Here is a 14,814-nt window from a genome sequence, read left to right as displayed (position 1 = left end):
GCGGGATGTGGGGCTGGTGCACAACCTTACACACAGGGTTAAGTGTGTTGGCCAGTCAGATAAGTAAGATAAATCAGTCAGTTAGTTCAGAAAATTCAGTCATACATAGCATAAGCATTAGCATGAACAGTCATAAATTTTAAGTTCAGCATGAAAGTTCTTATGAAAATTTTATGTTTATTACGTTTTCGTTATGATAGATTTCTTACTGAGTCATCGACTCATTTTAGTTTATTTTCATGTTTTTAATTACCCAGGTGAAGATGATGATTACGAGCAGGCAGGCCAGGAGTAGAAGGAACATTTTAGTTTTGTTCAGACTTTTTAAAATAAAATGTGTCTTTTATGACGAATTTATTCAGTTATTTCTTTAATGTTTTGGGAAGACATTTTTTATTAGACCTTTTATTTCATAATAAATTACTTCAGTTTATTTTTCAATTATGAAATTAGAGAATCGCTTGCCGGGTTATTTTTCATGAAAAATACGTGACACACCTAGCCTACGGGAAGGGGGTGTTACAATTTGGTATTAGAGCCGGTCGATTCTGTAGACTTTTGAAAAAAAAAAAAAAAAAAACTTTTTGTAAAATTTTTAGTAAAAATTACCTAGGATGCTCCTAGCCTGCTCGCGAGTAATCAAGGTTTGTTTAGGGTTGAATACTTTATAGTTTTTACTAGTTAGAACAATCAGTATAGTTTGTTTCATTGTCATTGTTTTTACGTTCTTATCAAATACTAGATAATTGTTATTATGACGTTTGACGTAGATCATGGCCCCCGGTACTAGAAATCACCCAACCCGAGAGGGATCTTCTGGTTCTAACCAGAATGATAACCCGGACCATCTGGTCGCAGCTGCTACCCAATTCTTTCAATCTATGGTTAGCGGCCAACTTATGGCGCCTAGAGCTCCACAAGCCGGTTGTACTTTGGAGCAATTTTCTCGTCAGCATCCTCCTACGTTCGATGGCAGATTGAATTCCATGGATGCGGAAAGCTGGATTGATCGTATGGAGCAGATTTTTGAAGTGCTCTACTGCACGGATGATCAGAAGGTCAAATATGCCGCTTACCACTTGACTGATATGGCAAACAAGTGGTGGAAGTCAACCCGGGCTTTGGTTCAGCTGGAACTAGGGGAAGCAGTCCCCATTACTTGGGAGCATTTCAAGAAAATCTTTTTGGACCACTTCTTTCCGCAAACTCTTCAGGAGTCGAGAGCTCGCCAGTTTATGGATCTTACTCAAGGATCTATGACGGTAGCGCAATATGCTACAACGTTCATGGAGCTTTCTCGTTTTGCAATTTACTTAATTCCGGATGAGGAAAAGAAGGCTGAAAAATTTGAGCGTGGACTGGATCGTAGGATTCGAGAACCTGTCCGTACTCTCAGTATTCGGAGTTTCACAGAGCTAGTCACCCGAGCTACCATTGCTGAAGAAGACCTCCAAGAGAACATCGAGTACAACAATCAAAGGAAGCGCCAGCAACAGCAACAACCCCAAGCAGTGTCGCATAAGGACAAGAGGCCTCACATTATGAATCATCAAGGTCAACCACCAGCAGGGCAAACTTACCCCACGTGTGCAACATGTGGGAAACGACATTTGGGAAGGTGCATGTTTGGCCAGAACGTGTGTTTCAAGTGCGGGAAGCCAAACCATCTAGCTCGGGACTGCCCAGTTAAGAAACCTGGGGAATCGGGTAGGAACGGAGGACAGAAGACGCATGCTACAGCGAGAGTTTATGCCCTTACCCCTATTGATGCTGAAGCATCAAATGATGTAGTCACAGGTACCTTTCGCTTTCCTAAATTTAGATATCTTTATAGAACGATGAATAAATTACATGATCCTGATAGCTTTAAGTTGTTATGTCATTCATATAGGCACATTATCGTTGTTTTCACGTCATGCCTCCATTTTATTCGACTCTGGCGCTACTCATTCTTTCATTTCTAATCATTATGCACGTTTGGCTGAGAAGATACCTGAACCACTAGAACCTAGTATGTCTGTTGCTACGCCCTCGGGAGATCATATTATTTGTGATTCTGTGCTAATTGGTTGTCCGATAGAGATTTAAGGGAGAATTCTACCTGCGGACTTAATCGTATTTGATATGTCCGGATTTGACGTGATTCTGGGAATGGACTGGTTATCCCAGAACCATGCCTGTGTGGATTGCTTTAATAAGCGAGTGGTCTTTAAATGCACAGATGGGGAGGAGTTTAGTTTTCAGTCTGTACGAGAAACTTCCCCTCCTCGTGTAATCTCAGCTTTGCAGGCCACCAGACTTTTGAGACAAGGGTGCATGGGATTCCTGGCGAGTTTGATTTTACCACCAGAAGATGGACTCAAGATTGAAGACATAAAAGTAGTTAGAGATTTTAAAGATGTGTTTCCTGAAGATCTTCCAGGAGTACCTCAGGATAGAGAAGTTGAGTTCGTGATTGATCTCACTCCTGGAATGGCGCCTATATCTAAGGCACCCTACCGCATGGCTCCAGTTGAGTTAAGAGAACTCAAGAATCAATTACAAGAGTTACTAGAGAAAGGTTTCATACGCCCCAGTGTTTCTCCATGGGGTGCACCTGTACTTTTCGTGAAGAAGAAGGATGGGTCTATGCATTTATGTATTGACTACAGGGAGTTAAATAAAGTAACTATCAAGAACAGATACCCTCTACCTCGGATAGACGACTTATTTGATCAACTTCAGGGAGCCCAAGTCTTTTCTAAGATAGACTTGTGATCCGGATACCACCAGTTGAAAGTTAAAGAGACAGATGTGCAGAAGACGGCTTTTCGAACACGCTATGGACACTATGAATTTCTTGTTATGCCATTTGGTCTAACTAATGCCCCCGCAGCTTTCATGGATCTTATGAATAGGGTATTCAAGAATTATTTGGACCAGTTTGTGATAGTTTTTATCGACAATATTCTCATTTATTCTCGGAGTAGTGCTGAGCATGAAGAACATTTGAGGATTGCCCTTCAAACACTAAGAGAAAAGAAGTTGTATGCAAAATTTAAGAAATGCGAGTTTTGGTTGCACGAGATTTCCTTTTTGGGACACGTGGTATCAGCAAAAGGAATTTCAGTGGACCCAGCAAAGGTTGAGGCAGTGGTAAAGTGGGTCAAGCCTAGTAATGTCAGTGAGGTTCGAAGTTTCTTAGGCCTCGCTGGTTACTATAGAAGATTTATAGAGGGCTTTTCAAGTATTGCAGCTCCGATGACAAAGTTGACAAGAAAGGATGAGAAGTTCATATGGACAGATGAGTGTGAAGACAGTTTCCAAGAATTGAAGAAAAGACTAGTGACAGCACCAGTTCTTGCAGTTCCTTCGGGAGATGGAGGATTTGTTATATACAGTGATGCTTCACTAAAGGGTTTAGGTTGTGTTTTAATGCAGAATGGGAAGGTTATTTCATACGCTTCCCGACAACTAAAGAGTTATGAGCAGAATTACCCGACCCATGATCTGGAACTTGCAGCAGTGGTTTTTGCCTTGAAGATATGGAGACATTATCTTTATGGTGAAAAGTGCGAGATTTATACCGATCATAAGAGTCTAAAATATTTCTTCACACAGAAAGAGCTGAACATGAGACAACGAAGATGGTTGGAACTTCTGAAGGACTACGACTGCAATATTAACTACCATCCTGGTAAAGCAAACGTCGTGGCAGATGCACTTAGTCGAAAGTCATCTTCTAGCACTTTGGCTACGATGTTTACTCCTCAGAAGCATTTACTACTAGACATGGAGCGAGCTGGCATTGAGGTAATCCAGGACACTCAAGCTAAAATGAATAGTTTGACCTTAGGTTCAACATTGATAGACCAAATTAAGGTCGCTCAAGCTAGTGATACGGAGTTGATAAGGATTAAAGGGGAAATAGCTAAAAGTAAGAGACCTGATTTTCTAGTATCAGATGATGGCACTTTGAGATTTAGAGGAAGATTATGTGTACCCAAGGATAGAGTAATCAAAGATTTGATCTTGAGAGAAGCTCATCGTTCACTCTACACAGTTCATCCGGGGAGCACCAAGATGTATCGGGATCTGAAACAACACTTTTGGTGGTGTGGGATGAAGCGTGAGATAGTGGCATATGTAGCTCAGTGTCTGACATGTCAACAAGTCAAGGCAGAGCATCAGAGACCCTCAGGTACACTGCAGCCACTCCCTATACCAGTGTGGACTTGGGATGAGATTGGGATGGACTTTGTTTCAGGGTTTCCGAAAGCATTAGGAGGTCAAGATGCAGCATGGGTGATTGTTGATCGGCTATCAAAATCAGCCCATTTTATTCCCATTCAGATGATGTACTCTGTGGATAGATTGGCAGAATTGTACGTTAGAGAGATTGTCAGATTGCATGGGATACCGTCTAAGATCATCTCTGACAGAGATACCCGTTTCACTTCGGCTTTCTGAAGGAAGGTACAGAAGGAGTTGGGAACTCATTTGACCTACAGCACGGCATTTCATCCTCAGACAGATGGTCAATCAGAGAGGACGATTCAGATCCTAAAAGATATGCTTAGAGCGTGTGTGATGGAATTTAAGGGTAGTTGGATTAAGTATCTACCCCTTATTGAGTTCGCTTATAATAACAGTTATCAGGAAAGTATTCAGGCAGCACCGTATGAAGTTCTCTATGGGCGTAAGTGTAGGTCACCACTCTACTGGGATGAAGTAGGAGAGAGAAGGATTTTGGGACAAGAGATTATTCAAGACATGTGTGAGAAAATATCAATTATTAGAAAGAAGCTCGCCACAGCTCAAGAGCGACAGAAGAAGTATGCCAACCAGAGACGGCGTGAGTTAGAGTTTGGTATAGAAGATAAAGTATTCTTGAAGGTTTCACCGATGAAAGGGGTAATGCGTTTTGGTAAAAAGGGGAAGCTAAGCCCGAGGTTCATAGGTCCCTTTGAGATCTTAGAAAGAATAGGTGCTGCAGCCTACAGACTAGCACTTCCACCTCACTTATCGACAGTGCATAACGTGTTTCATGTCTCTATGCTAAGGAAGTATGTCCCAGATCCTGCACATGTTTTGGAGTTTGAGCCGCTTCAGATTCGAGACGACCTCAGCTATGAAGAAGTTCCAGTGAGAATATTAGCACAGAAGGCCCAAGTGCTACGACGCAGAACCATTCCAATGGTTAAAGTACTTTGGAGTCACCACAACGAGAGAGAAGCCACCTGGGAACACGAAGAAGACATGAGAGAGAAGTACCCCGACTTATTTAAATCAAGGTACGTTCCATCTCGGGGACGAGATTTTCTTTTAGGAGGGGAGATTTGTGACATACCAGTTTTGGTTTTAGGGTATATTAGTAATTTTTCATAGTAAACTTTTTATTTTAGAATTTATATTTTTATGAGTATAGTTTTATTAGAATTTATATTTAATTTATCTCTATATTTTCTATTATGGTTGCTATTTATGATTTGTTAGAGTTTTGTTTTAATAAGGATTTCTAAAGTGTTTCAGATTACGTTCACTACGATTTTTGTTTTGAAATTTAAAGTTTAAATTTTTATTCTAGTCTCCAAACCTCATCACTTTGTTAGCCGCTGTTTGAAAATTCAAATCACCAATTCGTAAGTTTCATCCACTTTGTTTCAAATTTGAACCCTGATCTCATACTCTTTCTCATCCCGTAGTGTGTAAATTCGAGTCCTAGTAGGAGTCTAACTCTCATTAGAAAAACCCTATCAGATAGCCTTTCTATCGTCTTTATAAATCCATCTAGAATATCTGATTCAAACACAAGAAAAATACAAAGAAAACTCACTTGTAGTTGAGTTCTCTTCTCTGACCCGCAGCCACCACAACAAGGCCACCCACTCCTTCTCGCAGTAACTCCACGCCGCTCAGAGGCGCGGGACTCCCTTCCGGCGTCACAGACGGTGCCGACCAGCCCAGCCCTAGCTCAGCCACCCATTTTTCGGTAAGCCGACCGCCAACCTCACCTCCTTCTCTCTCTTTTGTTTCGGACCCACAGTTTCTCTCTCTAAACTCACGCTCTCTCTCTTCCTTCGGTGTCGCACCACCATAGAGACCCCCTATCGCGTCGCCGGTCACTCCCTGCAACCCAGCGCCGCCGTCGCCCTCAGCCCCTCTCGGTAAGCTCCATCGTAGAACCCTCTCTCCCGAACTCTGTGTTTTGGGTTGCCGTGTTCTCGGGTTCTTGAAGAACCCATGGGTTTTCTTTTGTTGGGCCTTGGGCCTTAGGCCCGTATGAGGTTGGGTTTGGGTTTAGTTTCATGTTTGGGCTCATGTAGTATAGTATTATACTTATGGGCCAGAGTTCTTAACCCTTTTTACAGATTATAGTGATATTTATTTGAGCTTATATTTTAAGTTAGACTTGATCTCATTTTATTTCAATAATTGTTTTAGTGATTTATATTGAGTTTAATATTACTAGTTGAGTTTATTAAATAAATATATTTAGTTAAAGGTTCTTTTTAATAAATGTTTAAAGAATTGGAAAGATGTTTTAAAGTATAATTTTTTAAGTCTAATATTTGAGTTAATATTTCTTTTGTCAATTTAGTAAGATTTTAATAAAATTTCTATGTTAAGAATTTAATGGAATTTATTAAGTTTCTTATAAGATTTAATAATTACGTTAAGAAATGAAACTTAGTTTAAGAATTTAATTTTTTGTGAATTATTTAAAAATAGCTCGAGTATTTCTACTAAATTATAAATTAGTATTTTAAGTAATTTAAATACTATGAATTATTGATTTTAGTGTTAAACAAATATTGGTTTGACTATGTTTTAGAATTCCGAATTTAGTTAAGTAAGATATTAGCATTTATTTTAGTTCCAAACAATTTAGTGATAGTTATTTATTGAATATAGGTCTCAAGTTACGAAGTATTATTCAAGAAGAAACGCATCGAGGTAAGTAAATTTGATCATAAATTAGGATCATCACAGTTAGCTTATATGTATGTATTATTCAAGCCAGTTCTTTGATAGCCATTATTTATGAACCGCTCATGTACAAGCATGTCATCCAGCATAGCATATGATCATGTCATTCCGCATCATGTTTTAGTTTCAGAAATTATAGTTATGTATGTATTATGTCATGCATCTCATGTGTATAAGACACATAAGCCATCTTAAATTCAAGTGTAAGATAAAAATCAGATCAGTTAATAAGATGGCCATTCAGATGCATGGTACCAATGCAGTTCAGTTTCAGGGTGGTGTGCAAGCCACGAACTCAGTCGTGGTCCACCATAGTATGCTAGAATACTATCAGCAGTTCCCCTTGCTGCAGCGGGATGTGGGGCTGGTGCACAACCTTACACACAGGGTTAAGTGTGTTGGCCAGTCAGATAAGTAAGATAAATCAGTCAGTTAGTTCAGAAAATTCAGTCATACATAGCATAAGCATTAGCATGAACAGTCATAAATTTTAAGTTCAGCATGAAAGTTCTTATGAAAATTTTATGTTTATTACGTTTTCGTTATGATAGATTTCTTACTGAGTCATCGACTCATTTTAGTTTATTTTCATGTTTTTAATTACCCAGGTGAAGATGATGATTACGAGCAGGCAGGCCAGGAGTAGAAGGAACATTTTAGTTTTGTTCAGACTTTTTAAAATAAAATGTGTCTTTTATGACGAATTTATTCAGTTATTTCTTTAATGTTTTGGGAAGACATTTTTTATTAGACCTTTTATTTCATAATAAATTACTTCAGTTTATTTTTCAATTATGAAATTAGAGAATCGCTTGCCGGGTTATTTTTCATGAAAAATACGTGACACACCTAGCCTACGGGAAGGGGGTGTTACATCTCCACACATGTCATTAAGCATAATGACATGTCAAAACCCCAAAGCCACACCAATTGGCACCCATGTGTGTGCCCTTGTGTGCAATTGACTAAACAACCCCTAACTCAAAATTTTTGTGCCTTTTTCTCAAGGGCATTATTGTCTTTTATCACCTCAAAATATCCTTCTCAAGGTAGACCTAGTGGTGGCGAAATTGGTTTCAAGAACCAAACCAAAAACCCCAAACTGAATGCACCTAAACATTAGTTGGATGGAAACCAAATGGCTTGAGTTTTGGTTGCATTTCTGCTCATGGCTGGGCCACCACCACATGCCATCTCCCTTCTCCCCAATCCCGAAGAGCCCCTCCAGTCATCAGGGTGAACTTTGACTCCAAGCCACCCCAAATAGAGCCAAACCGATTGGCCTTTTATGCAAAAGACCACTAGACAACCACCATTTCACACCTTCTTTGAGATGCCACTTCATGATCACTTGGCAGCCAACCAAGCGTCACTCCTTCACCTGAAAAGCCATCAAATTATAGACTTTTGACCTACAAAACAAATCCAAGAAGATGAGACAAGGTAATTGTAACACCCCACTTCCTTACCCCATTAGGTGAACTTTTAGGTTAACCATAGATTTTAGAAGAATAGCTGGCTTACTTAGAAGAATACTGACTTTTGTTAGGCAAGCTTAGTTCAATTTCTTTCTTGAGCTCTGATTCAAATTTATAGCCTTCTTTGATCATTTGATTCATCCATTTCTAGCATTCATTAGCCATACTTGCATTTTATTTGAGGTTTAGTGCATGTCATTTTGTGTGGTGACATGTCAAACCCTAAAACCGTTTCATTTGAAAACCATGTGTACTTTGTGTGCAATGGATTAGAATACCCTTAGCTCGATATTTTTCTTCAAATATAATTCTATTTCATTCCCATGATTTATCTGTGAAAATTTCCATGCAGTTGATATTGGGGAAAAAAAAACCTAGCCGAAACCCTAAATATTTTTAATACTGATATTATCCTTGGGATATTTGGCCAACCTCTTTTATTTTATTTATTTTTATTATTTTCCTTTAATTGTTTTAGTTTTTTGGTCACCTCTCAATCGTCCAATCACCACCATTGAACCACCCTAGATGACACTTGAGTATGCCTTTCATAGCCACTCGAAACCAAGGGAGTAAGACAAGAGAATAAGGCCAAATTGCTAACCCTTGTAGAAAACCCTAACCACCGGTCATTAAGGGCTTTAGCCCTAGTATTCATTACACCACCTTTTCTCCCTCCACCACTCACACAACAACTCTCTCTCTCTCTCTCTCTCTCTCTCTCTCTCTCTCTCTCGCTTCCCCTTTGGTTGATTCTCTTACAACTTAGGCACCATCTTGCTAACCTACATGGAAGAGCTAAGCTTGAGAGGCATCATGAGCCACCACCCAAACCGCCCAATGAGGAAGCACCCAAGCCCCGCGCCACCCTCATCTCCGTGGCTATATAACCCCCTCTTCACCTCACTTCTTCCTCACTTCACTTAACTTCCTCTCTTCTCTCTTAAGTGTTCTTGAGTGTTCTTAGAATTTGAGTGGGAAGCTTTAAGGGCTGCAATCTTTGTGAGTATTCCCTCTCTTGATCTTAATTTTCTTGTTATTTTTATGTTTATGGTGTTAGTAGTCATTTTAGCATGAGAATCCTTAGTAGTCGAGTTGCATATTTAGGATAGGATTAAGATTAAATGCATTTTTTTTAGGCAATTAGATATGGCATGATTAATTATGGTATAGTTTGATTATAGGATTATTTATGGAGGTTTAAATTAAGATGAAAAACATGTCATGACTAGTTTTAAGTTCTATCTTGTTTTGATCCTCAAAGCATGTATGGTTCGACTTTTAATCATGCTTTATTTGAGGAAATTAACTTATTTTACTAAGACTTGAAATATGAGCACTTAGAAAGCCTTTTGATTGGGATAAGAAGAATGCATGGTAATTAGCATGTCATCATTGATAGGATCATACCATGCATCATTGAGGTTCAATTAGCATTTGAGGATTTCATTAGGCATGACTAAGTGTTGGAATGAACTTACTCAAACTCAAGATTTAAGTATGTCCTTGAGGATTCTAGTGAGCATGTTCCTTGGAGGTTTTGCCTTACATGCATTTGTAAGGATCATTAATGAGTTCATTTAGGCATCAACTAAAATGCATGCCATGCATTTCATGAGGTAGGTTATGGATTATTAGATAATATGCATCATTTAGACATCTAAGGGCATTTTTGTAATTTTCCTTTTCATGTCACTATTTATTTATCTTGAGTTAGTTAGATTCTAATTTAGCATAAGTTATTTCACAATCAGTACTTCGCTTATAGCTTTAGTAGTCTGTAAGTTGGCCTCTAACTTATACCTTGATCGATTATTTATGATTTATTGATAAATATCATTTTTCATAGCTGTCGTTTTTATGACTGTCATTTTACCATGAACTATCAAATCATTTTTGCTTTCAAGCATCATCTTTGTGCCACTCATATGCATTACATGAAAAATCATTTGTTTTCAAAAGCATTTGCATGAAAAACTATTTTATCACGACCCCAAAGGCTAACCCCTTTATCGATTATTTATAATTTACTGATAAATGTCATTTTTCATAACTGTCATTTTTATAACTGACATTTTAGCATGAATTGTCAAATCATTTTTGCATTCAAGCATCATCTCTGTGCCACTCATATGCATTTCATGAAAAATCATTTGTTTTCGAAAGCATTTGCTTGAAAAATTATTTTATCATGACCCCAAAGGCTACCCTCTTGTAGATGGGGCACATCCGTTATACATAAGGGTTAGTGAAAGCTCCCCCCTTATTAATTTCAGCTTTGCAAGCTAGGAAGTGCATCGACCTTGAAGCCACTGCTTATTTAGCTTTCGTACTAGAAGAAAGTAGTAATAGTAAGGAGATTCAAGGGATACTTGTAGTTGAAGAGTATTCAGAGGTCTTCACAAACAATTTACCTAGATTCCCCCCAATAGAGAGATAGAATTCATTATAGAATTAGAACTTGCTACTGCCCCTATCCATAAGGCACCCTATCGTATGGTCCCTTTAGAGCTGAATGAGCATATAGAAGAACCGTTGGTGAAGGGATTCATTCAGCCTAGTTCATCACCTTGGGGTGGACCAGTCCTATTTGTAAAGAAGAAGGATGGATATTTGAGGATGTGCGTTAATTATAGGGAATTAAACAAAGTAACGTTGAAGAACAAGTACCCGCTACCACTTATTGATGACCTATTAGATTAATTGCTAGGAGCATCAATATTCTCAAAGATAGACTTAAGGTCAGGGTATCATTAGCTTAAGATTAGGGATCACGATGTTCCTACTTTTAGGGTTTTTGGGCTCACGCCCACTTAGTTGGCCAAATTCTAACGGTGTGAGTGGCCCTTTCTCTTGGGCTTTGGATGCTAACTACAAGTCCAAGGCTTGTATCCAATTAGACATAATCTCATGGCCCTAAAATAATACTAAGGCAACAAAAATAATTACGGATTAAATCTAGTTAAGTTTCACGTTATCACATCCCCCCCTTAGAAAAGATTTCGTCCTCAAAATTGGCACCGTGATCATCAATGTGGTGCCCTTAGCCCTTACTTGGGATTGGATGATGACTAAAACACTGGGACATATAACACAAGGCTACACACCCCTTGTACATGACAGATCATATGCTATGCACATAAGTATCCTAGCAGTATGCAAGAATATAGCAGGTGAAAAACAGTAAAAGTCGGGTAATCTTAGCAATGCAATAAGCAATTGCAAAGCAAATGACACCATACTAACAAAATATCCCAACATTGTCCAAAGCCAAAAACATGTTTCATAAAGATCTAGCATCCCAAAAGCATAGAGTATAGTTTAAATCTCACTAAACATGGGACCTCCTCAAAACATTGTTCCTTAAAAGTTTGAGATCTAAACCATAAGTTCTTTCTTCTTTTTTTTTTTTTTCTTTTCCCACAAAATGATTTAGGCCGACTTATAACCATCTTAGGCACAATCCTTTCTGGAGTGACGTTCTTTTCCTCTTGGCCTTGGGTGTCGTCCTCTAAACCTGTAACAACTTCTACTATTTCGGTTGGGGAATGGTAGTGGAAACTACCACAATGAGATTTCAAGAAATCTCAGCAAGTAATTACATAACATACAATAGTTAGCACAAGCATACAAGAGGTATATCATGAAATGTGTGCATGGACATGTACTTGACATATGACTTAACCATTTTCAAAAGACTTATAACAGAGACTTTAGCTTTCCAGAAAAACTTCTTAACTTTCTTGTTCACGTTGATCTTAATTAGAACTTGCCTTATCAGAACATATCACAAGATTATCATCAAGTGATCCTTATCATATCATGAGATTTTCATCAAGTGATCTTTATCATATCACGAGATTTTCATCAAGTGATCCTTAACTTATGAGCTCTTATCCTTGTTCATAGGGTGGACACAACATGGTTCCCCTTTGCACCGAGTGTTCCTGCTAGTTACCACACTATCAACAATCAGTGCACTGTGATGAATACGTCATAAATAGAGATTCATATTGACTCGACCTTACTTCACCGGGTTACATGCCTTATTAGGGCTGTGTAAAATTCCAAAATTTCTGACTCCACCTGACATCCGCTCTGATCTGTCGGAATGGTCAAAATTCGGAGTCAGAGTTCGGAGTAGCTCCGAATAGGGACGTTCCACTTAATGTGGAACGGTGTCTTTTCATCACACGAGGGGTCCAAAACGCAGGACCCCCTTCCCTTCTACCTTCTCCCTTCTCTCTCGCGTCTCACGTCAGAACCAGTGAAGAGTCTCACGTCTCTATTGCCACTGTTCCTCTTTGCTCCTCCGTGTGACTTCAATCCGAGCTTCAACCTCCATTCTGCTTTAGCCTACGATGAGAATGAGGGCTTCCGAGCCCTAAAATTAAATCAAGCAATTTAATTTTATGTACACGTCTCTTGTGAATTGGTAATTTGTTGTGATTCTTGTGAATTGGTTTTGTAAATTTGTAGTAAGAAAATGTGTTTGATGAAATGTATGATGTGTTTGTAAGTTGTGTTGTATGCATGCAATGTGTTTGATAAAATGTGTAAGAGATGTTACTCCTTCAAAAAGTAATGTGTAAATTTGTAAATGGGCTATTTGAATCAAGAAATGAGCTCTCTGCATTTAAGGATCACATAAGAGACTTACTTATGATTCCAAGGAGCTCAAATTATAACATAGAAGTGGCTTGGATGTTTTGTTAAATTGTTACAAATGGTATTGGTCCTACATTAGCAAACCATGTGGCACTGCGTACTCATTGCAAAGTGGCCTCAACAAGGACATTAGAAATTGAAGTGGGGGAGACCTAGTGCAATAAAATTAAAATACGAAGATCTACCATTCACACACAACTGAGCCGTGATCTTAAGATAATAACAATAAAAACCGAAGACATAGTTATATTGTTTTTCCAATCAAAATGGTAGCCCTGAAATTGTATCTGTGGCGCCCCCGACCCCCATGTAAGGAAAACACAGGAATCGAGACGCCGGGATGATGACAACACGGTCACACATCCCAACGAAAGTGCCAAGTGTGTGTACATGCAACGGTGTACAACAACAACGCAGCGGATTAGTCAACTAAGTACCAGAATTTAAATACAAGTAAACATCAATAGAACTTTAAAAGCAGTTATACAGTCATCCAAAAATAAAGTTAACACATGTCCCGAAAATACAGAAGGGTAAAATAAAATAACAAGCTAGTGATCCCAGATCACTCCTCGGGCGGAGCCGTCTCCTCAGGCTCACCCTCCTCCTCCTCATCTGCATCAAAATCTGCGTTACCACAGAATGGTACCGCAGGTAAGTATAACCCAAAAATAATCTCAGGAATAAAATGCATTTAATACAACTAACATGCATGCATATGATGAAATATGCATTTTTCCTCAAAACATCATTTTCCCCGAAAATGATAATTTTCCAACACACGCCAAAAATCCCATTTGGCCCAAAAATAATCCGTAAAACATTTTCCCAGAAAATGATTTACACAAAATCCAACTCACACTATTTTCCCAGAAAATAGTCCATTTAATCCGTCAATACCCTATGCACCATGGCCTCCCCTAGGGACCATCCGCACGTCCTGGCTTCGTAGCGATGCCCAGTTCCGCGCCCAGCGCGTACATGGCCGAGCACCCACTACGCAACGAGCGATGCCCAGTTCCGCGCCCAGCGCGTACATGGCCAGACATCCTCTAGTCCCCGCCAGCAGAAGGACCACGGAGTCGGCACGAATCTCTCGTCCGATCCCATTGTCGCCCAGCGACAATCCAGGGGACGTTACTCAGTTTATTCCGCTCCCGAGTAACCAGAGGAGCTCCACCGAGATAATGCCCCATCTCGGCTTGGGGTCGTGATACGCACGCACCCAAATTCCATTCTCACATGAAAACCCAGTTTTCATAAACACATGAACATGAATGCAATACACGAAAACCCAGTTTTCTTTACAAACATGATCATGCATGAAATAATGATATGCACATGAACCAACCAATCCAAAATCCATCAATAACCAATAACCAATAACCAATCCAATCCAATCCAATCAAACCAACAACTCCAATCACAAATCCATCCGACCCCCGTACTCCTCGGACTCAGTCCGGCATGCCAAAAATACAGTGAAATGCGTTAGTGCAAAAATACATAAAATTCATGAGAACACGTTGGAGAAATACTTACAGCGCTATAAGATAATTTCCGGAGGATCACGAAGCTGAAAAAGGCGACGTCTGAGCAACACCACAGTGTAAAATACACTGTGGCCGTGGGTCACAAATACCCACTATTTAACGGAGACAAACGAAGACTCCAAAATGATAGGGTAGGGCCTAGAGAG

General features: G+C 39.3%; 1 protein-coding gene across 1 annotated transcript; it reads left to right on the top strand.

Moving 5' to 3' along the window:
* The first annotated feature begins 773 nt into the window (after positions 1 to 773).
* On the top strand, positions 774 to 2,088 carry LOC118344008. The gene is made up of 2 exons (XM_035683741.1): positions 774 to 1,797; positions 1,892 to 2,088. Exons 1-2 carry the CDS (start codon positions 774 to 776, stop codon positions 2,086 to 2,088), a joined length of 1,221 nt encoding a protein of 406 aa, XP_035539634.1.
* The last annotated feature ends 12,726 nt before the right edge of the window (positions 2,089 to 14,814 follow it).

This window comes from Juglans regia, chromosome 12 (genome assembly GCF_001411555.2).
Source record: "Juglans regia cultivar Chandler chromosome 12, Walnut 2.0, whole genome shotgun sequence".
NCBI lineage: Eukaryota > Viridiplantae > Streptophyta > Magnoliopsida > Fagales > Juglandaceae > Juglans > Juglans regia.
Note: the sequence above shows the minus strand (reverse complement) of the source record. Positions and strands in the feature narration are given on the sequence as shown.